The sequence below is a fragment of the Toxotes jaculatrix genome, chromosome 7, assembly GCF_017976425.1.
Source record: "Toxotes jaculatrix isolate fToxJac2 chromosome 7, fToxJac2.pri, whole genome shotgun sequence".
Classification (NCBI taxonomy): domain Eukaryota; kingdom Metazoa; phylum Chordata; class Actinopteri; family Toxotidae; genus Toxotes; species Toxotes jaculatrix.
Window position 1 is genome coordinate 3,755,387 of NC_054400.1, and position 22,731 is coordinate 3,778,117.

Genomic DNA, 22,731 nt, shown 5'->3' on the forward strand with positions numbered 1-22,731 from the left:
TAGCAAAGATGCTATTTTAAAAGCGAAAGCACAGAGCAACTGTGACTCCAATTACACAACAAATTCAGGGACGTTCTGATGTCAAACAGCAGGACACGGTAAACATCACTGAGATCTAAGCCATGCGGCTCAGTTTGTCAGCATGACACATAATAATGATAAAAAGAAGTGTAGACGTACAGTGAAGGCACGGGGGTCTTGGTATATTTACCTTCTTGTCTTTCTCTGAGCCATCGGTGAGGAGGATTCCTTTCTGCATGTGGCGGTACAGAACCTTCTGTATGGCAGACATGTCACACTTTATGACATACTCCACCTGTGTGGAAGACAATAAAAGCAAAGCTTCAGTGACACGATGGTGTCTTTTCAAAGGTGAAGTTAAAACCCCTTCTTGATCTGAGCCTTATTCCTGAGACCGACTGTTAATTACAAAGAAAATTCAAAGCGAAGAGAGAAGCGAGGGTGAGGGGACGAAAGTTAGATGACATACAGGTACAGGTGTGGAGAAGTCTTTTAGTGAAATATATTCAGAGGGTGCACTTCAGGCTGACTCAGTCCGTACTTTTATAAACTTGAAACTTGTTATGAGTAGAGCTGCAACAATTAGTCACTTAATCAAGAACCAGAAAAGTCTGCAGATCAAATCGATAACGAAAATAATTGTTGGTTGCAGCCCTACTTTATGAATGATTTCAGGTGATGCACTTGGCAATTTTTTCATTGCATCTTCTAGAAATAAGACCACAGTCATAATCAGAAGTAAAGTTAATAACAATGCATTTACGGTGCCCTCCATTAATTTACACCTAGCGTGGGGAATGTGTGCACATCATTTCAGATAACAGCACAGCTCTGACTTGCTTCAGCAGATACAAGGCTACAGCTGTTAAGAAAATAAACTCCGCGGAAGTTATTAGTCACACCCCTGGAAAAAAAAAAACATGCTCTTAATGGTAACCATCTAATAGTTTCCAATGCTGACTTTGTTTGTAGTAATTTAATCAAACAACAGTGCGGGTTATCTGCTCACCTTCTCTGGCAGCTGAGACTCCACCTCTTTCTTCAGTCTGCGCAGCAGGAAGGGGCGGAGCACCTTATGCAAACGGCGAATAATCAAGATGGTCTCCTCCTCATTTAGGTCAACCTGAACAAGTAAGAAAGCATATGTGATGATGCACCCCAGCCCTTTATCTAGTATCAGTAACAGCTGTGACAGGATTCTGGTGTACTGCCGTCCCCCCGGGAGCAAACCAGCTGCCTCTGATATTACCCAGGATGTGCAAAGAGGCAGGGACATGTACATCTTACACCAACCGCAGCCCGAGAGCCACTGCCATACAGAAACTGTCCGATGCAGGTGAGCGGGGGGCACAGGTGAGATGCTTTTAATGTTGTGATGTAAAAACTTGCTGAGAGGTTACTGGGCCATCCATGGAGAATGAAGGAGCCACGCAGTATCTGATCAAGCTTTTAACTCATCGGGATCACACGTGCCACCAAAGCCTCTTATTTCACTGGCTGTATAATAAATGGAAACAGTAGCTGACCTCCGGTAACATGTAGACCTACACAAATTAACAAATTAATGTTAATATCAACTTTCATTCTCTTCATGTAACTACATTTTAAGCACATCAGCTGCTCAGCTCAACCTCCTAGAGCTCAAACAGTTGCTATTTTAAAACAAACACGTCTTTTTGCTTGTATTTTTCTTGCAAAGTGACTAATCAGTCAGAGCCCGACGTGAAAACAAATTTGCAGGCTCAGCTGAACCTGAAGGCTGAATGTTGGAGAGAATAACGTGAAGAGACTGGCTGGCTGAAGCAGCTGTTTTCACTTCTTGTTTATTTCTTCCCCGGCTTTGACTTGACTTTTACAGCAAAGCTGGTTTATAGGTTTCCTCGGCCTCAGGCTAGATGCCACCTAATGGTGGACTTCTCAACCTACTGTGGCCTTCTGTAAGTGGAGAGGACAATGCTGACAGTACATGTGGAAAAAAAAATGGTTTCATATTGCAGCAGCCGTGAATCGCTAGTAAGGATGTTAGTTTGTAACTGAGCTCGACTGAAACTTCACAGACGGCTCAAAACATTTCCCTATGGCAAACTAAAAGTACATTCATCCTTATTCTGAACATTTCCCAAATGTTGACTGGGTGCTTAAAATAAGCCTTTCTTCTTCCTTTCACTAAGATTTCTAAAATCTCTGTGTACTAAACTTTATGCTTTACATGACTTCAATAACTTCTTAAGCCCTGTCTGTTTCTCCCAGTACGTACCCTCTCTCCCGTCATGGCGAATGGCGCGTTGAACCACTGCTCGAAGGTGCTGCAGCTCTTGAAGATGGTGGGCAGGAGGAAGTTGAGCAAGGCCCACAGCTCAGGCAGCTTGTTCTGCAGCGGTGTACCGGTGAGGAGGAGGCGACGGGGAGCCACATAGTGGGTGTTCAACACCTGGGTCAACTTACAATGGTGGTTCTTCATGCGGTGACCCTCGTCCACAATCATGTACTTCCAACGTATCTGTATGTGGAAGAAGATTTATTGGATCTTTAGTCTTTGAGATACTGAAAAACACAGAGGTGCCTTGAGCAAATTTGCCTTTGAAATAGTTTTGATTGCACAGGAGCTCAGGGGTGGCTGCACAGAACAAAATGTGGATTTCCTAGTCTGACTAACCTCAGGGTACACGAAATTGCTGCATATAAATTAGAAGATTCTTATTCCTTCTCTTGTTTCTTACAATACCTATTTGTGCACACATTTTTGTACCTCTGCTTTAATAATAGTGAAAAGCGGTCCAGCTGTCTACCACCCTGAATTGTATACACAGTAGAGTAGTAGAGGATTAAAGGGTATGTCTTTGTAAAATGTGTGAGACTGTGTGTATGGGAAGTGTACAAAATGGCAACAGACTGCAAATTGGAAAGTGCATTACAGAGAGAGCAGAGACTTTGATCTCGTTCACCTTGGCCAGTATGTGCTTGTCCTTGATGATGTATTCATAGGTGGTCAGCAAGACATTGAATTTCCCGCTGCGGAGCTGAGGAACAAGCCCACGGCGCAAAGCAGGGGTGCCCTTCCACGGGAGAGGAAACACAAAGAAAAAAAAAAAAACAGCTTCCTGTCGTAAGTCAGCCGAAGGCAATCATAACGTCTTGAGATGGAAAAAAAAAAGAGGAGAGTAACTTTTTTTCTTACCTTGTAAGCAATCTTGACCACAGAGGGTGCCCACTTGTCAAGTTCATAGACCCAGTTAGATAAAGTCCTGAAAAAAAAGAAATCAATGACAATCATCACATGTGCAGGAGGTCACACGTAAGAAAGAGGAATTTAGAGCAATTAAAAGAGACACTCTAAGCTGAGTTAAGCTTAAATATGAAAATGAGAGACAAAAGCCACTTGAGGAATCACGCATTAAGAGGCCAAGCACTGACTGAAAGGATCAAGGTTCAGAAATAATTTGCTAGATAAACATCAGAAGAAATTCTTGGAGTGGCAAAGCGTAGTAGCTTTCAGGAGAGTCTGAAAGTGGACGGCAGCTAACAATGACAGACTTTTCTTAGAGAGGGCTTTGTTCAAAACTGGGCCCCCTGGGCAGATCAATCTCTCTCCCCATTAACTTTAATTTCCTAACAACTGCGATGAAAGAGCAGAGTTTAAGGCTTTACTCGCCATTTAAAAGCACATTTAACACAGTGGCCCTGAGGTCAATTTAAGCCTCTGCTCTGCTGTTTGACAACAAGAAGCACTGCACGCCTCAGTAATAGTAATAAATAAATGGGTTTTCCAGAAAACAGACCAGTATTTTTATTCTAATCCTTTAACACCTGCAGTTGTAAATTAGCACTAAAAACAAAAACTGATTAGGCGAAAAATGAAATTGGGAGTTTCCCCTTTACTCTAAATCTACAAAAGATAAATATGGGAGTACTAAGGGTGATTTCACCTGCCATGTTTACAGAAGATGAAAAGAACCCAGGAGCATTAACCTGCTTATATTGTTTTTTGGGGAGTTAGGAGTTGGAGTGGTGTCTACGCTGAATGTACGAGGGATGGCTGATAAGTTTGTGGCCTTAGAGATGACTTGTACAGCTCTCACTAAATGCACATGCAGCTTAACTCTTTAAGCAATTGTGCAGGAAATTTGAAGTTAATAAGTTCTGCTCTGGGTAACTGAAAATGACAAGTGAGCACTGTCTGAGAAAATGGACGTTGGCCTTCGTACAGCCTCCTCAGGTGATAAACCTGAGGAGGTCCTTGGCTTTATTTGACCTGATTTGGAACCCGTGAACTACAACTTCTTCCCCACGATGAAGAAGGAGCTCAGAGGTCGCCATTTTGACAGGGATGACGATGTCACTGCTGCTGTGGACCACTTTCTTGTGGCCCCAGACTCAAACTTCTACAAAGGGACCGATGTGTAAATGCAGCAGGGGACAACGCTGAAAGATAAATGTTGCCAGGTTTTCTAAAATTGACTCCTTCTTCTGCCTCAGGCCACAAACTTATCAATCACCCCTCGTATACACAGCACATTCATGTCTACTGGGGCAGCTGGCGAGCCTTCACTTTATGAGACGGTTTCTGTTTGCTATTAACTTTGACTCATCTGTCCCTGTAGGCAGACAAGTGTGCACACCTGACACTTGAATTTCATTTGAGCAAACAGGTGCATCAGTGTCTCAATCAGGGACAGGACTCCTGACTCCCCTGTTCTCTATTACAGCCCTATATTGTGATTTACACTGATAAGGTTGACGTGCTGCAATCTAAACTTAATTGCTAGAGTAATTTCGAACACTGTGCACATCGGCCTCTTGCTAAAAACATTTTAGGGTGTCACGACGCTGAGCAATAAGAGCCATGATGGATGCCGGCTGAAGAGTACTGACGAGAGAGGAACGATGATGAGATAGGGACCGTTGAGCCTCTTGTGCTCCATCAGGTAGGTGATAAGGGCGATGGTTTGGATGGTTTTGCCGAGGCCCATCTCATCAGCCAGGATGCCGTTTAGATTGTTGTTGTACAGGGACACCATCCACTCCAGCCCCTGGATCTAGATAACACACAGAAATAAAGCCTAAAAGTGTGCTTGCAGGCAAAATGTCATCCCTCCATTCATTTCCTTCCAACACTTTTAAGCATTATTCCTTTTCCCTTTTCTACATGTAATAGTACAAACCATTAAACACATCTGAAGACGTTAATTTGATGCCTTTCATAGCAAGTTTTGCAAATGCACTTTGATCTCACTGCCACTGTGGCTTTTTATATCCCAAGCGATTCAAGCACGGCAGGAAAATATCAACTGTGTTACCAACTGTGTAGCTCGCCCGTGGCAAAAACAATCAGCAAAAAAGACAGAGTGGAGAAACAGGAAAGGGCAGGGGGGGCACCGGCAGCAGAACCAATTAGTTAACTGCATAGGTAACCAAAGGCCCGACAGCAGAGCTAATTCCAGAGGAAAACACTGGCGGTGGGTAAAATTAATAAGAAACAACAAACTCAAAATTTTCCCATGTAAGGGATTTCAAGGCTTCTGTAAATTCTTGTTGACAATTCGGGTTTGATACACAGATTACCGCTGTTACTGCAGACAGCTGATCCAATTATTGTAAAGCTGAAATCTCTCCAATTTCCCCAAGGAGCTGCCACCATATCTCATTTAAAGTCTGGCACACCATAAATCAGAGGAGTGCTAGGACGGCAACCTGATTGCAAAAAAGAAAATGTGAGCAGCACCCAATTGCCAGTTCCCTATCTCTGGTAATATACTATCTTTCACTGCCACCCCTGCTTACTATAGCAGAGATGAGATTACAGTGTCACGCTGGACAACAATGTGGCTGTATCATTATGAGCAGCCAGGCCGTCTTTAAGCTTAACTAAAATGATTGACCGCTCAGTTGCCTTGCAGCAGATACGTTTGGTCACACCCTCCATCCGTGAGCAGACCCACACGGCAGCTAATGATGCTTTCCCGCTGCACAGGAATATTCAGGAAGCCTGGATGATGAGAGCCGACAGGGACTGAGGTGGTTGCGGATCATTTTCTAACCTGACCCCGTATTTCTTCTGTTTACCTTGTAATCTTCTCCGTGACAGATAAAATGGTTGTTTTTGCCACAGCTTTTCAGAGTTGTAAAACCCTGTCTGTGAGTGCCATACAGTAAACGCCTTCAAACACATCAATTTGTTGCCCCCAACTGGACATCACAGATTGTTTTTCATTGTCTCAGTGGGACGTCAAACAACACAATCACTGTTTTAGTGCAGGGATGTTTTTCTGTCTGAATTTATATTAATAAGAGACTAGAAATTGTTGCCTAATCAATTAACTGACTAATCACTTTAGCTATAACTGTTTGTAGTCTGCTGTCTCTTGTATGCAAAGTAATAAGAAATTGTCAATTTATAACGAAGTAACCGGACTTACCTGGTACTGTTTGAGCATCCCATTGATCAGCAGTGACGACTGCTTCTCCACCCTCTCAATGACAGCATGGGCCACGCCATAGTAAGACTGGGAGCTGGTTTGTCCTGTAGGAACACTGTACTCATCGTCCACATCCTGTTTGGCCGACCTGAATAAAAAAAAAAAAAAGAAGAGAGAGAGAGAGAGAGCATTTGAAACCCCTCTCACCCAAAACTTTACTGTGGTCTTCAGAATTGATTTTACTGATCGGTTTCAGGGCTTAGCTGGGTCTGGTGTCTCCAGGAGCACAGCCCGAGGACAACCTGAGCTTTGTTTATTTGTTTATTTAGCTTCAATCTGAGTGCCAAGATTTTGACTCATTTACCCCCAACGTAAGGCTCCTGCTAGGAAAATCAGAATTTCTTTGAAATTGTTTCTGGATAAAAAAATATGTTAACTTAACACACTTTCTTTCTAGCATTCAGTTCCTGCCAAGTAAATCTGAGGTGGTGGAACAGTGAGAAGGAATACATCATACATACTCGATGATGTGCTTGGCAGCTTTCACAGTCACTTTGTCTCCATTGGCGTCGATTATCGTCTTCTCCTCTGTCTCTGCCTTGGCCACCTCCTCTTCCTCCTTATAAGGCAAAGTTGATTATACATGACTGAGAGCATATTTACCATAACAGTAACATCACAGATAAATCACAGAAGTAGCTCTCATGGGGATAAAACAAAGTCACTGAATTACTGAAGCGCATACAGCTACAGCCCCCTGGTGGATTCTGATGTGTGTATTTGGTGTGTGTCTGTATGTGCAGTGTTAGTCTGACTGTTAGACTGAGATGTATTCAAAATCCCATTTAATCACATCTGCATGATTTGAAGAGTTGAAGGAGACAGAGGGAGCGCAAACCCTCCACTGTTGGGAGTTCATTAATGAGAAAGCCACTGACCTCCTCCTCAAACTCGGAGCCACTCTCCTCGCTGTCTGACCGCGGGGCCACTTCATACCTGGTTTTCAAAGTCGGAAACCGCCAAGAAGAGAAAAACAAGGGAAATACAAAGTACAGTTACAATAGGCTATTCTGCTTCTGCCTCTCACTTAGAAACACAACAGACGCCTTCAATAAAATTTAAAGCATGATGCACCCATAACTTAAAGTCACATGTTCTGCTTTGAAGGTAAATTCCTAAACCTGCTCAGGAGATGATACTAAATTCTAGCCCGCAGTGCTCTCCAGGGGCATGTGTTTAGATATGCACTGCGAGGATGTGTTTCAGTATACAGGGGTTTTCTGATGTGTGTTTTCTTTTTTACCAATCTTCCAGTCTGGTGTGGAAAACAGAGCGAAAACAAGGCAGAGCCTAGAACCAAGACCTTAAGGGTTCTTACAGATTCAGGTTATGGAAAGTTCCAGGTTGTGGGCTGTTCCAGTTCCCATAGAGTAAAAAGGCCTATAATTCTCCAAGAAAATTATAGACAAGAGATCTTGAGGTCGTGACTATAACCAGAACAGTTACTAAAGTTACTGTTCTGGTTATAACTTTCAGTAACATTATATTTTAGGTAAGTCAGTTTTAGCTCATGTTCAAAAAAGGGGCTTCCTGATCAGGGCTTCACAAATCACAACTAGGTAGCAAAAGCAATGATAGCCACAGTGGCTGAAGAGAAAACAACAGAACCGTGCAATAATGCGCCTCCTCACCCAGGGTTCATCTCGAGCCAAGCCTCCAGCTGGCTGGATTTGGGAGCATCCGTTCCCTGCAACACTTTCCCAGTCTCCGTCTGAATCACTTTGACCGGCAGTTCGCTCATTTGGCTGCTCTCGTCCATAGGCTGCAGGACAAACAAGCCACAAGGAGAAACGTATGCGTTAATAGAACTGAACCACAACATCCTCATTTCACCAGTGACGACAGATTTTTTTCCTGTTTTCATGTCTGCACATGATAATAAGGCATACTGACATAAACACATTTAGGTACCGGGCGGGGGGGGCGGTTAATAACTTCACCTGTAAATTACATCATTATCATGAGAAATCTTTCTTTTACTTGCGCAACCCCGGTTCTCTGAGGGATACGCATACTCACAGAATAGCCCCCACACATATTCTGTGAATACACAGAAAAAAAAAAAACGCCATGAAAGAGAAAATAAACTGTCTGGGCAATTCAGATGGATGTGAATGAAAGTTTTGTCCTCGTTTCATTGATTCATCTGTTTTAAATGGTACCAGAAAGTTCACAGGTAACCATAAACTGACCATACTGTTTTCACTTTGTCACACACTATTATTATAGGAACGTTGATTAGAGCTGCTTTAAACAGGCATCTCAGGCAGCTACATGACAGGTATATGATGTTAAATGACCACACTGGGAATAACTACAACAGTAAAGCAAAGCAGCTTACCTCTCCATCAGGTCCAATGGCGCTGGTGCCTTCGCCATCTCCATCCAACTTCTATACATCAAACACATAAACCCATTCAGCTGACACGGTATAGATGTTATTATTCTATATCACAACAGGGAAGTACAGGATAGTGGCTCTATAATGGATCTGGCTGCTTAATGACACAGTTTTGGTGCCTTTCATTCTATGCAGAGGGTTACAAAGGAGCTCTACTACAGGATTATTATAGGTCATCTAAGGTACTCCGTGCTTACCTTCCATGTTGTGACTGAAATCGTTTTCTTAGATGCTATTCCCAGAATCATAATTACACGTGGTCAAACTGAGGTTGCACAGCGTGTGGTTATAGAAAAAAGGCTTTTCAAATGGCTAACGTCGGTGTCGGGGATGTCAGACCAAATGTCGTGAATGGCTGAGTCGGCAGGTGTTCGTTCCAGTCAAAGACGACACCAGATGTGATAACTGATTAGTTCTGCCTCTGTGACAGAAGGTGTGAAATTATGTGGGGTAGCGAGAACCCTCAGCCTACCATGTCACTGAGTTGGAGACCCTTTTAATGCTTTAAATCACGAGAGGGGGCCTGTGATCCTTGACAATAATCACACTGTCATTCTGGAGGACGCTTGAAAAAACACAATAAGGAACCGTGATATTAGAAGGATTATAAAGAATAATTCATGTCACAGTTAAACCGTGGTCGGCGCTCCTTGGGTGGGTTGGACTGACTGTATGTCCAGATATGGACCCAACAGTAATGAAACACCACGACCACTGACCGACCATCTCAGAATGTGTTTACCTGTGTTTTGACAGTCTTGTAATTTACAGCTTTAGCCAACATAAAAATAAACTGTATTTGTGACCCATTTTCTTAAAATATGTTTTCTGTAGGAAAGAAGCCATTTTTGATTGAATGGGAAAAACAAAAAATACCCCTACCTTCTTTCTCTTCCTCTTCCTCTTCTTCTCCTTGGCAGCTTGGGCAGCTTTGTGTTCATACACCAGGGTGGTGAGGTTGGCCACATATTCATCCGTCTGCTGCAGCAAGTAGGCCAGACGCTTGTCTTTCTTTTGATCGATCAGTTTTCGGTAGCCTTCTTCATCTTCTGCCTAACAGGCGGATAGTGAGAAGAGGTTAATGGTATAAGTAAAGTGTATATCTTCTAGGACACTGTGGCACATTTATTTCTCAAAGAGGTGATTCAATTTATTTTGATTTTCAGGTTCTCACCATAAGTCTCCTCATCCTCTCCTTCTCGATTCTCTCAGTCTCCTTCTTCTGTTCCCGCTCTGTGTTGGTGTGCCAGTTGGCGATCGCTCTGGTGATCTTCTGAATTTTACCGGACACTGAGCGGTGATACTCTTTGAAATCCTTAGCATGCTGAAGGATGCTGTTGAGATATTCCTGAAAAACAAAGTTGTAAAACTTGTTGAAGAATGAATACTCAAAAACTCTGTTATCATGAAAGAACGTCTTTGGCAAAATTGTGGAAAACCAGTGCTGCTGATGTTCTGGTTCAATGGTAAGACTACACTGGACAAGTCCCGAACAAATCTCAGTACAAACACTCTGGTGTGGATCACCTGATGTTTCTGCCTGCGCTTCTTTTCCTGCTCGAGCTTCTGCTGCTTCTCCAGCTTCTCAGTCATGCGCGCCTCCCTCAGCGTCTGCCGCTTGCTGCGCCTGTAAGCCTTTGAGTTGAGGGCCGTCTCCAGGGTCGTGTCTCGCCTCATGCATGCCACCACGTCCTGCCTCAGCTGGACATACGCAGAGGTTACACATCAAATTAAATTCAACTTCTCATTAAAAAAAATTGTTATTTTATAAAAACATTGTATTATGCCACTGACAGGTCACTGGTGAATGTCATAAGAATATATTACTCTATAGTAAATATTATTAAGTCTGGAGTGGAAGGTGATTCAAAAGCAAAATGCATTTTATTCTGAATTTATTTTTGAAATATTTATAATAAATGCTGGGTACCTGCCGCTGAAAGTTGAGTAGACGCAGCGCCTTGAGCTCCACTGTGGCTTTAGTCCTCAGGTCAGGAGGCAGGGAGCCCGGCAGACTCTCCAGTTCCTGGATCCGATGTGCGATCCGGGCCTGCAATCTGAAGAACATTATGAGCACATTAAGTTTCAGTGAAATTTCTTGGGGCTGCAGCTAATTATTATTTTCTTTATTCAGTATTTTGTGATTTATTGCTTGGTCAACAAAATGCCCACCACAATTTCCTAGAGCTCAAACTGATGCATTAGTAAAAATAAATCTCTTTGATGATAATGTAATCTTTCTTATTGTTCACTCAGCCACGGTGACTTTTAAGAGTTTACTGTATTCCCAGCAAAGTACTATTTACCCTGGCAGTACGTGATAGACAGATAAAACAGCCGCTTCTGTTGTAGTGCAGTGAGCTGTTTACTGAGTTTTACTCAGGAAAGTTTTGTATTCTCATGCAGCTTATCTCACCTCACTTTATACTAACCCAAGGGAACAGTGTAGAATAATTTATAACCCCTTTATAAATATTATTGTTTTGATTATACAGCTGCCCAGCTGCCCAGGTGTTTACTAATAAATTATTAGAAAGTACAACTACCAATATTGCTGTTTTTTTCCCAACAGTTTGCAACAGCTTGTCAAGAGTGATCAGAGACCCAGAAGAATAGATCATCAAAACAAGAGCCTTGAAGGTGTATGAAGAAAAACAAGCCTTCAGGCCAGAGGAAGAATAAGGCCTGTGAGCCGTCCTGATGTCTCCGTCAGCCCTCTCTGTTTTCAGAAAACCATACAGTCTGTGGGCTGATATCACAGCCGATAACTGAACTGAGACTGTACATGCACAGAACCTTTAGCACAGGCCTCTGAGACACAAAAATGTTCTTCACATTAGTAACCACACAGGTAAGACAGGTAAGCTGGGCCTGTATCAAACTTGCAACTCCCTTCGTAAATGTGGCATCAATCTTTAATGTCAAGACCCAGAGTCGATTTTCTATAAAAGTCACAACATTGATAAGACTTTGCAACGTCTCTGTAACACTACATTCACAGGTCAGGTCCGAATAAATCCAATCTGAAGAACACCTTTTTGAACACCTATCTCTATCTCCCCTCTGTGCTCCTGCACCTCCAGCATGAGTGTGTGTGTCTGTGTGTGAGAACCCACACATCCCCTGCTAGGATCTTCACTCACAAACCTACTTCGAACCATCCAGTTAATGAAAAAAATTCTCACATTAGAGAAAATAACAGACTCCACCACGCACAAAAAACACTATACACTATTCTATTTGTGCACATGTCTGGAGTATGTGAAGCACAGATATTTCTGGATTTCTAATTTGACTCCTTTGACTGGAGAAAAGGAGTTGACCTTCAAAGTTAGTCTGTAACTTTTTGAAAAGTTAGTTTATGGTTTGTTGGTGGTATATGAAGGACCCAAAGGTTGCTGCAGTCTATTCTTAGCACACGGGAAGGAGGTGAAAATAGGTGAACTTTAAAATGCTGCTCTCTAATGAGCTCCAAAAAGATGGAGGCTGACATTTAAACCGCTTCACAGTTTGCAGTTGATAGAAAATGAGTATTTTCTGTTTGTCTACAAAATTATGCTTACCTGAAATTATCTGAAATGTATCCTCTGATTCTGAACAAAATTAAAGCTTAAAAAAAAAAAAAATTCATATTTGAGGACACCCATCTGTGATACTTTACAGCCAATAATATTATGATAAAATTAAGAGCCAAGAAAAAGTTCATTTAAGTGTGATTAACATCTGATGTTGTAAATCTACAACTCTAGAAATACAACTGAAGTAAGCGTTTCCATGCAGAACGGTGAGACCATTGTTAAATAGGTGATAAATACCTGTACTCTCTCTCCTGCAGGATCCCCACTGGGTCCAGGCCCTGGGGCTTCTGGATTGGCGTGACACGGTTCTGCTTCTGCTGCATCTGGAGCATGGGGGACACCTGCTGTCCAGGAGGCTGAGGGGTCACTGAACCACCTGGCATGGGCCCAGCTGGCACAGCAGTGGCCTGAGGTGGTGCAGGGGATGGGCGTCCGCTGGATGCAGGGGTGAGGTGCTTCTGAGCACTGGCTTGATTTTCACCACCCTGACCTGGAGACCAAAGACTTTGTTACTGGGTCAGTTCTCAGTAGGACCGCATGGCGAGCGCATTTAAACGAGGGTTTCCTGAGTCCCATGTAACAAACGCCAGCACTTTTTCCATTTTTACAGACAAATTGACAAAGCACCAGAGACCTGCACATAACATTACTGGCCTTTCCGCTCCCAGGCCCAACTCCAGGAGGGCTCCCGTTTCCCTGACGCTCCAAAGCCACTCCTTAATCTAACCTAGATGTATCTGAATCACTGCGAATCTGGTCTCTCACCTGGGACCAATTTGCCATCAGAGGCTATTCCAGGAGCTACTGCTGTTTTGACTACCTAATCTTTTTTTGTATTTATCAGTTTTAAATTGACCCCATTGGGAGTTGAGATTTTTTCTTTTTGTAAAGTGGGCTTTTGTATATATTTCAATTTATGTCTATCTCACTATTGCTTCTGACTTCCTTGAAACATTTGTTGAAAGTTGATGGTATGGTTCAATGTTATCTTGTGCATATACTTGTATGGTGGAAATTATAAAAGAGGGCTGAGTTTGCATTATGGTTATGACTGAAGAAATTTCTACCTTAAGCTTCTAAACAGAGGTACGTTTTGTAGCATACAGAATATTACAGTATCATTTCTCCGACATTGTCCAGCCTTGTCTTTCATATGCCTTTCAAAAACTGGCATTCTAATATTAATGACAGTTGTAATCGTTCCATCGGGGACACCTGGCATAGTCTAATGTTTAAAAAAAATCTATTAAAAAAAAACAAAAACCTGCTTCAAAAGCTTGGAAACCAAAGAATAAATTTTTAATGCCACCAAGGGAAAAACAGAGCTGTAAAGAGCTGCTTCTAGGACAAAGAAAAGGAGACTTTTTAGACTTGCAGACTAAGATGTCTCGACTGTAACATTTATTAAGGGCTAGATTTCTGTTTCTGCAGCAGAAGACAAAGTGGCGTCTTCAAAACTAGTTCTGTTACACCATGTTTTAAGTCAGCTTCAGACTGAAGCATCACTCCCCTCCATCCTGTGCAGCTTCAAAGAATTCACTTCAGTATTCGCATAGAGCCACATCATTACATCACTGTATACGTCCCTTAAAATGCCTTTAGAATCTACAAAAAAAAAAAATAAAACCGCTCAACCGGTCTGCCATTACACTTATACAGTACTTACCATCAGACCAGGGTTTGGGTCCTGTGCTTTGATTGTGTCCCTGCATGGCTGGGGTCGGGCAGGGACTTGATTGAGGTCCACCCATAGGTGCCATTCCCATACCTTTCAACAAGATTTTTTTTTTTTTATTTATTATCATTTTCTCTCAATATGTGTGATTTTCAGTCTCTAAAGCAAGATTACTCCTACGCATGCTCTTTGCCCTAAACAAATAAAGTGAGCCTGTGATGGGAGATAGATGGGAGAGATTTGATAAAATATGAGATTATAATTCTTTCTGTTTTTCGGATGCAATAGGCAACTACTGTAATACTGATCACTTACTATACTTACTAATAATGAATACGCAACAAAACATTATTGCCATGCTATCAGTGGTTTCAGGCACAGACCGATATCACGTTTCTTCATACCAACAAAATGATGACTTCCACCATGAAAAACATCTCTGACACAATTTGATTTGAAAAGCCTGAATTTGTCAAGTCTCTGGCTACAGTTACGCATGTTTTTTCAATGCACACTGACGCACCGGTCATGCCAAATTACATCAAATGTCAGGCAGTATTGCAGTTACGCACGCTCTTTGGTCAAATCAAAGCCCCCGCTGACATACGAACTCCAAACCTGTGTTTTGAGGTGGCCTTGCTCACACTGTCACAGTGTCAAGTGTCACTTGCTCATGATAAAGCAGCCCACGTTTTAACAGTTTGTATCATTGTTAAATTGGATCTCCCTACCTGGAGGCCTGTTGTAAGGACTAGCACTAGGTGCTGGCGGCTGCTGCTGTTGCTGTTGCTGCTGCTGCTGCTGCTGTTGTTGTTGTTGCTGCTGTTGCTGCTGCTGCTGCTGCTGTTGCTGTTGTTGCATTGTGGGTAAGCTCCTCTTGCCCTGAACAGCCAGTTGGAGGTTTTCAGGCAGGGGTTGCCCGCGACCCAGGATCTTGTAGGCCAGGATCTGAGCTCTGAGCTGCTGCAGCTGGACAGGGCTGAAAGCAGAAGGTCCCCGGCCCTGCTGGCCCATGTTGGACATGTTAGGCATGCTGGACATGCTGGGCATGTTGGGCATACCTCCTTGGGGATCCATGGGCATCATAGGGCCCGACTGTGAGGGAGGCATGTGAGGCGGTGTGGGTCCCCCGCCTCCTCCACCTCCTGACATGGGGCTAGAAGCATGCTCGTGGACACCCATGGGGGATGGATGAGGAGACATATATCCTATATCAGAGGAAGGAAGGGGCTTAGTAATTATAAAACAGTGGTTCCCAACATAGGGGTCAAAGCCTATCTAAGGGACTGTGAAATCAAATGGGTCACAAGATTACCCACAAGACAGAAAAGCAGAAAAAACATATTTTTCTGAAACAAAACCGTGTTGTCTATTTAAAATTTCACTCTAATCATATCTTCTTTTCTTGTTAATGACTGGAAAAGTATGACAGTGTGAAATTACCATTTGGCTGATCTGGTTATGTTCTGTGGACATTATGCAACATGAGAAGAGGGACTGCTTTAATCATTAGAATAGAATAGAATAGAATAGAATAGAATAGAATAGAATAGAATAGAACAGAATAGACTGCTTTAATCATTAGTCACAAGCCTAAAAGGTTGAGAATCACTGTCTTAAAGCACTGAATAAGTTTCTGATCCTACTAAACAAAAAAAAGAAAAGTTTCCTTATTACAAACTTGATAAAACAGTCAGTTTTTAGTTTTAAAAGCAAAGCAACACGATACCTTGGCTGTGCTGGTCCATGGGACTCTGTGGAGGCCCCATCCCACTATGCAGAGATCTCATCCCCACACCTTTCATGTGACCAAAGTGCATTGCGTCTGCCATTGTCTTGTCATTCATTCCCTCCATGGGCTGAAAACAGAAAAAACATTACTTAATATTACAACCCATTCACTGTATACGAAACATTTTCCCCCTCAAACTGTAATTTCTAACACAACCATGAAGTCAGCATTTACAAATCTGAAGACTGTGATGAAATGAGTCTGTCGGTCACACATCCCCACATGTATACATAAGATACCAATACTGTTGACACTGAAGGCAAATGATTAATCTTATGGTACCTCTTGCATTGATCAAAATGTCTTTCTATTCATCTTAGGTCATTACACTGTCAAAATGGGGATCAATGAGCTGAACAGCTGTTTTACTAAGGGCCCCATGCCAAATTAAAGATTTGTGATGTCAACAAATGACAAGTGACAAATACAACGTAATCAATCATTTTTGTCATAAACACATTACATAAAAAACACAACAAATATAAACTATATATGCTGACAAAATAGTGTAAAAGACAAAAGAATTTCTCCTTAGTTTTCTGGTTAGTTTAATGTAACTTTAAATATATTTTGGTATTTTTGTAATCCACTTTCTTGTTTCGTATAAAGCAACATGTGCAGCAGTGATTCCAACAGGCACCTGTAGCAGTAGGCACACTGTACCTTGTGCATAGGATACATGCTGTCCTGAGAGTAATCACTTTGTCCCTGTCCCTGCATGCCATGAGGTGCATTGGGTGTTCCAGGTCCAGGACTTGGTCCCATCATACTGTGAACAGAGCCTGGTGAGGGGTCTGGTCCAGGACTGGGGCCCAAGATGGGCCCTGGGGAAAGACCTGCCCCCGGAGAAGGGCCAGGATGGGACATACCACCTGACGTGTCTGAGGGGGTGGACATCTACTGAACTGCTGGAAGGATACCAGTCAGCTTCCAGAAAAAAGGGAATGTGATTTTAATGCCATGCAGAAAATACAAGTCCAGTCCCACAGTAAACTGTAATATAACCATTATTATTGTATTTTAATATTTTGACTCTTGTTTAAACTCTTTTTTACAGAGCAACATTTCAAGCATGACAGATGTTAACTATGATACTAACATTTATTTTAAAAAAACAGGATCTTAAATGACAACCGCAAAAAATTACTGCATTCTTCCATTCCACTATTTTAAGATTCATTTAGCAGCATGACAACAACCACAAACACACAGCCAGAGTCATAACGAGCTATCTTCAGCGACAAGAAGAACAAGCAGCCCTGCAACAGGTGGTTTGGATCGTACAGCGCCCTGACTTCAACATCAAGGAATCAGTCTGGGATCATATGAGGAGACAGAAGACGCCGTGACAGCTGTGGCAAGTTTTCCAAGGTGCTGGAACAACCAATCCACAAAGTACTGATGAGAATTGGTGCTGTTTTAAAACCAAAGGGTGGTCACAATAAATATTTATTTTTTTTTATGTTTACAACACTTTGCATTTAGTGAACTGATAATCAAAATTTAATCTTGGTTTTATTTTTTGAAAGCATTCTCATGTTTTGTTTTGTTTTGTTTTGTTTTGCTTTGTTTTGTTTTTTTTTTCTTGCACAGACATACAGATCTGCACTGAGTATGTGGACTGCAAACCTTAATATAAACAAATGCCTGGTCTCTGTGCTTATCACCGGTAACAGCAAAGACTATGCCATTACTGGGTATCTTTCCATCCACTCTAGTATCAGCCTGAATGACCCATTTTCTCTGTCAGACTAGCAACTGTCAATCTTTTACTTTCTGCCGTCAAAGCTCAGATCCATTGCTGCTCCTGCACAGGAATGCTGCCTAAAATGCAAATCAGTCGGCCGATCCTATTTGTCACATCTGACATTACAGTTAAAAGACATATATTACATGTATATTTATCTTATCTCAACACAGTGATCCATTTCTGATACGCTGTAGTATTTCCGTCGGCAGCGTATTTACTAATCACTGCTGTCAACCCATTTCCAGCAACATGTTTGATTAAAAAAACCCACAATATTTAACTTACAACGTTAAAACAGATGTCTAATTACTGGCAAAATATGCTTTAAATAGCGTGATTAAGATCATTTGAGCAGGACAGCTTTAGCGTTGTATCGTTGTTTTCTGTCAATCCCTGTACAGTTCAGTTCTGTGCAACTAACTCTGACTGGATCATGGCTTCCCCAAAACTGGTGGCCATCACGGATATGCACACACAAAAAAAATCAAACTTCAGATGAAAGTCAAGCTACTGACATGACCTTGGCGACATTTACGGAGAGAATGTTAACTTTAATATTACAGTTAGACACTAACAGTTTCACGGAACCAACGATAAGCGCGTTTTTAGGCCGTCTGTTTCGATCGATCGTCGGGGTTCTTGGCTAACAGCTAGCTAACGCTAGCTAGCTTAGTAACTAGCCAGCTAGCTCTGGTTACAGACTTTACAGCTACCGAACTGTGCCCTGTCAAAAAGTTTGGACAGTTAGCAAAACGTTGAGTAGTTACATGCCAGTATTTATCAAATATGAAGCGCCGACAGTCAATTTACCTTTCGGCTGAACTGAAACTGCTCACAATTAGGAGAAAATATTATAATGTTTCTATAAAATATGACTGCTATCTATAAGTTCACTCCCCCTCCGTGTTGTTTTGCTGACATGCTAAAGTTTTTCGTGTCGCCATTACTGATTTGTCAATGTCTCCGGAAATCCCGCCTACTCCAACAGCTATTGGCTGTAACACACGCCAGTCATCTTATTTTGTTCCTTGGGCGTGTAGCTGCAACACTTAGAGTGGCCATAACTAGAAACAGGACGAGTACACTCGTGAAAAAGTTCAGTACAAACATTGAGATGTTATTTGGAGCCGCAACCACGATGAAATCGAATTAATATTAGCAAAGCTTATGTTTAATACAGTGGTAAGCACCATTGCAACTGAGAAAGAGGTTTTGATTCAGCGCTATCCCTCTTCCTGTCTTTTACAATACACAAATCAGTTTTTTTTTCATTCCTTTTACTTTTGAACTTAACATTATAGGTATTTAGCAGCAGATTACATCTAATAGAGAGCCCAATATTTGGATATTTTCGTAGACGTTAATCATGCTGAAGTTTGGAGAACTGGGTAGAGGAAAAGTCCTGTTTTCATCTGAAGCACTGCTGAAGTCACAGAAAACAGACTATTTCACCCACTGTCAGCTTTACATAGGCTACAATGAAGTGCTGAAACAAATAACTACTAAACAAATGTGTGGCAGTGTTAAAACATTTTAACCTAAAGCTGCATTGCAAGTTACAGCTGTTTAGGGGCTGAAATTTTGTAGAACATCTGCATCCGTGTGTGCAGTCTTTAGAATGAACACAAGATGGCAGCAGTGACCAGCAGTTGCTTCCATAAACCTGTCCCTGCAGCTCTGTGCAGTGACACCTGGCAGGTAAAGAATTACCATAAGACATCCGAGCTCTAAACAAACATGTCAAGTTCAGGGTGATTGAGTGCTAGCCCACATTTACATGCACTAACTTAGTAAGTCTGATGATAGTATTGTGGAGTTTCAAAGGCAAGCCATGCAAATAACACACAGGTTTGTTCAAGCTCCATTTGCATCTCTCTGATATTAGAAGCTTTGTTTTGTTTTCAGTATGAAATATATTTTTACTGGACATTTGTTTGTTTAAACCCAATGGAGGTATTGTTTTTTCTATCATTTTTTTCCTGCATAGTACAGTTCATAATTTGTCTGCATTTGCATTAAGTTTATCTTATCCAAACAAATTAAAATAAACATTAAAACTAGAACCAGTTTTAGGACTGTAATATATCAATATTAATTTTACTTTTTGTCTGCAACCTCTAGTTTTTATACAATCCAAGGATTCGTACCGTCACACATGAAAATTAACATTTTAAATGTCTTATGCTTCTGCACTAGATGCTGTGGCATGGTACTGGCAGACTTTAGGGAAGACAACAAATAAGCAGGTGATGCAGAAAATAATGTTTGTGAAATAATCTTTAACAATCTACATGAAAAATTAGGCGTGCACGGAGGTAAGAATTATTTTAAGAGTGTTTTTGCAATGAATATGAGCATGTGTTCAGATTTAGCCCAAGAAACATATATCAAGTATCGATATTAATCAAACTTGCAAAACAATGTTTTTAAGCTCTTCACTTGGTGGATGCTATCATCTACGAGAGATGACACTTCGATGACCTTGTAAGATGTTCAAAGCACCTGACAGTCCATCATTTGAATACCTCACAGATTAATAAACAAAGCCCCACATATGAACTTTGATCTTAACTTCCCCTCCTCAACAGTTCTACCCTTTCTTACATGTCTCCATAAAGGATGTGCTCAGGGTTCCTGAATGTAAATTTTACTCAAATAAACAAACCTAATTAACTTTGTGGTTAAAACCATCGCCCCTTCAGATTCACCAAGCCAGGAAAGGGTTTGGCCGCAGTCATTTGGCAGTGAAAGGATTAGTGGTTGTGGCTTCCACTCACCTTGAAACCCTCTGTAAAAGACTCAGGGGAATCACTGGCATGACATTTTATTCAAAGTCTACAGGTTTTTAAATAGCTGGGCTGAACAAAAGAACAGTCATTTACAGATGCAAAGAAGGTCCCATGAATTCATCTCTCTTTCCCTTTTTGCTATGACAAAACCTTTATTGCTTTATTTTCTCTGTAAAGGCAAGATGAAAATATGTTAACATGAATCTGAATAAAGATCCGTTGATGTATGTAATTAAAACTGAAGTGTGCTTAAATAAAACTGAAGAAAACGATTTTTAAATATCAGTATGTCATTGCAGTAGAAATAAAATCATTAATCAATTTATCAACTATTTTAGCAATAGAAAGTAGTTTAAATGTTCCTCATACCAACTATGAACTGAGGAGACTGGTCATTTCCCTGAGATGATTATCCCTGTGATAATACGTGTGTGTGTGTGTGTGCGTGCATGCGTGTGTGCGTGTGTGTGCGTGTGTGCGTGTGTGTGTGTGTGCGGGTGTGTGGATTGCTCTCTGTGACTGACTTGTCTTATTGTCTTTTGTAAACTGCACATGATCAGCTCACTCTTGCAAATCTCACTGCGATAAAGATCTGAGATTTTCTTACGAAGTGAGGTTCACACTATCACAATGCATGAACATATTATGCACTCATTATAGGGCAGATATTTTAGGGCAGGTTTATCTTGTTTCCGGCCTGTGTAAACACATAAAAAAAATGTATAGCTTACAGATTCACTTCTGTAAGATCAAATCAAATCAAATTAATCATTAGTTGCTGTCCTGCACTTCATTTTATTTGTATATTTGACAAGAGCAGTGCTGAAAAACAGGGCTGTACATGAACCAGATTTAGCCTCAAAGGCAGGTTTTTATCTGTGGGTCATGCACAGGTGTTACAAAGGCACACCAGAAATATAATATAATTGCGTATTTAGTTAAATTAATATACAAAGCTTAATAGATATATACAAAATAGTACATTACACAGCCACCAGTTAATAATTCCACATTATGATGCATGTCAGCTTGCTAGACATACAATATAATTAAGAAGACAAGACAAGTAACAAGTGATAACATGTCACTTAAATTTCTATTTTAAAAAATAGAAAGAAATGTTTTAGAAAAACATTCTCTATAAATATGGTACCGAGGTAAAAGACACATCAAGTGCAGCATTCAGTAAAAATGCGATAGACCGTCTTTCCGTCTTTAAATGCCCTGATGTATTTTATTGTAAATGAAACAAATACACAAAAATGAATGTCTTGAAAACATTAAACAAAATCACAAAAAGATTTAGTTAGAAATGTTGTATATATCTTTGATGAAATATTAAAAGAAATGTATAATTAACATGTGGGTAAAATATAGATATTTCAAGTTTTATGGTTTTATTAAAGTTTTTAAGAATTTGTAAAGTAGCAGTAACACATACTGGAGCAAAACTCTTATTAATCTTTGTGTATTAAATGGTATATTTGAACTACACAATATTTAGAGGTGAACAGATTGAAGAGAAACAGATTCTGTCTGTCTGATTTTTAGTTTACCGCCAGGCATTCAGATACACACTCTTAAACACACACACACACACACGTACACACAAACACACTTGGGCATGCAATGTGTTGTTATCCACAGGTGTGAGCAAACAAAGGGTGTGTTATAATTAGTTTTACATGAGCCACATTTGGCAGCGAGCTGGTTGCTCTTTCTCTGTCATCGGAGAGCCCCATTTGAATAACCAATGCTTACATTGTGGTGCTCTTATTTTATTTCTGAGTCAGATGATGGAGTGGCTGTTTAAACAGTGCAGAGAGGCGGCATCAGAATAATAAAGAGGCCACGGCTGGTGTGTTACAGCTTACATTCGATTTGTCTCTACTTGTGGAGGACTTCTGTTTTTTCCACAGTCACAGTTTTACATAGTTTTTATTACCGTAAGCATCACATGCAAATTACTGTTGATATTGGCAGCTGAAAGAAGCTTTCCTCTTCTTATTCTTCTATCACCCTTTTGTTTTTTCTTCTGCCTCTCTTATTTCTTTTCTTGTATTTTATTTTTCTCGTAATTTAATCTTTATCTTTCTCTACATATTCTGCATTTTCACCAGCTTCTCCAGGACTTCATAGTTTTGCTAATAATACTTCAATACTACATTCAAACTTGTGAAAATGGCAGCACACCATATAAATTTAAGTTATATATATCTGCACAAAGTGTTTTTCACTGCCAACACACT

The 22,731-nt window shown here is 41.0% G+C and overlaps 1 protein-coding gene across 1 annotated transcript in view; it reads right to left on the reverse strand.

Moving 5' to 3' along the window:
* smarca2 (SWI/SNF related, matrix associated, actin dependent regulator of chromatin, subfamily a, member 2) overlaps positions 1-18,608 on the reverse strand; it is a 34,383-nt gene extending 15,775 nt beyond the window's left edge. The window contains exons 1-21 of the mRNA XM_041041550.1: positions 18,504-18,608; positions 16,607-16,870; positions 15,881-16,010; positions 14,883-15,359; positions 14,143-14,244; positions 12,714-12,966; positions 10,829-10,955; positions 10,426-10,599; positions 10,073-10,246; positions 9,781-9,951; positions 8,839-8,889; positions 8,129-8,259; positions 7,376-7,433; positions 6,959-7,056; positions 6,438-6,585; positions 4,894-5,057; positions 3,200-3,266; positions 2,967-3,077; positions 2,279-2,521; positions 1,031-1,144; positions 212-316 (exon numbers count right to left, since the gene is read on the reverse strand). Coding sequence (XP_040897484.1) covers positions 212-316; positions 1,031-1,144; positions 2,279-2,521; positions 2,967-3,077; positions 3,200-3,266; positions 4,894-5,057; positions 6,438-6,585; positions 6,959-7,056; positions 7,376-7,433; positions 8,129-8,259; positions 8,839-8,889; positions 9,781-9,951; positions 10,073-10,246; positions 10,426-10,599; positions 10,829-10,955; positions 12,714-12,966; positions 14,143-14,244; positions 14,883-15,359; positions 15,881-16,010; positions 16,607-16,840 — 3,132 coding nt within the window. The 5' untranslated portion in view covers positions 16,841-16,870; positions 18,504-18,608. The remainder of the gene's footprint in view (positions 1-211; positions 317-1,030; positions 1,145-2,278; positions 2,522-2,966; positions 3,078-3,199; positions 3,267-4,893; positions 5,058-6,437; positions 6,586-6,958; positions 7,057-7,375; positions 7,434-8,128; positions 8,260-8,838; positions 8,890-9,780; positions 9,952-10,072; positions 10,247-10,425; positions 10,600-10,828; positions 10,956-12,713; positions 12,967-14,142; positions 14,245-14,882; positions 15,360-15,880; positions 16,011-16,606; positions 16,871-18,503) is intronic.
* Positions 18,609-22,731: the final 4,123 nt, after the last annotated feature.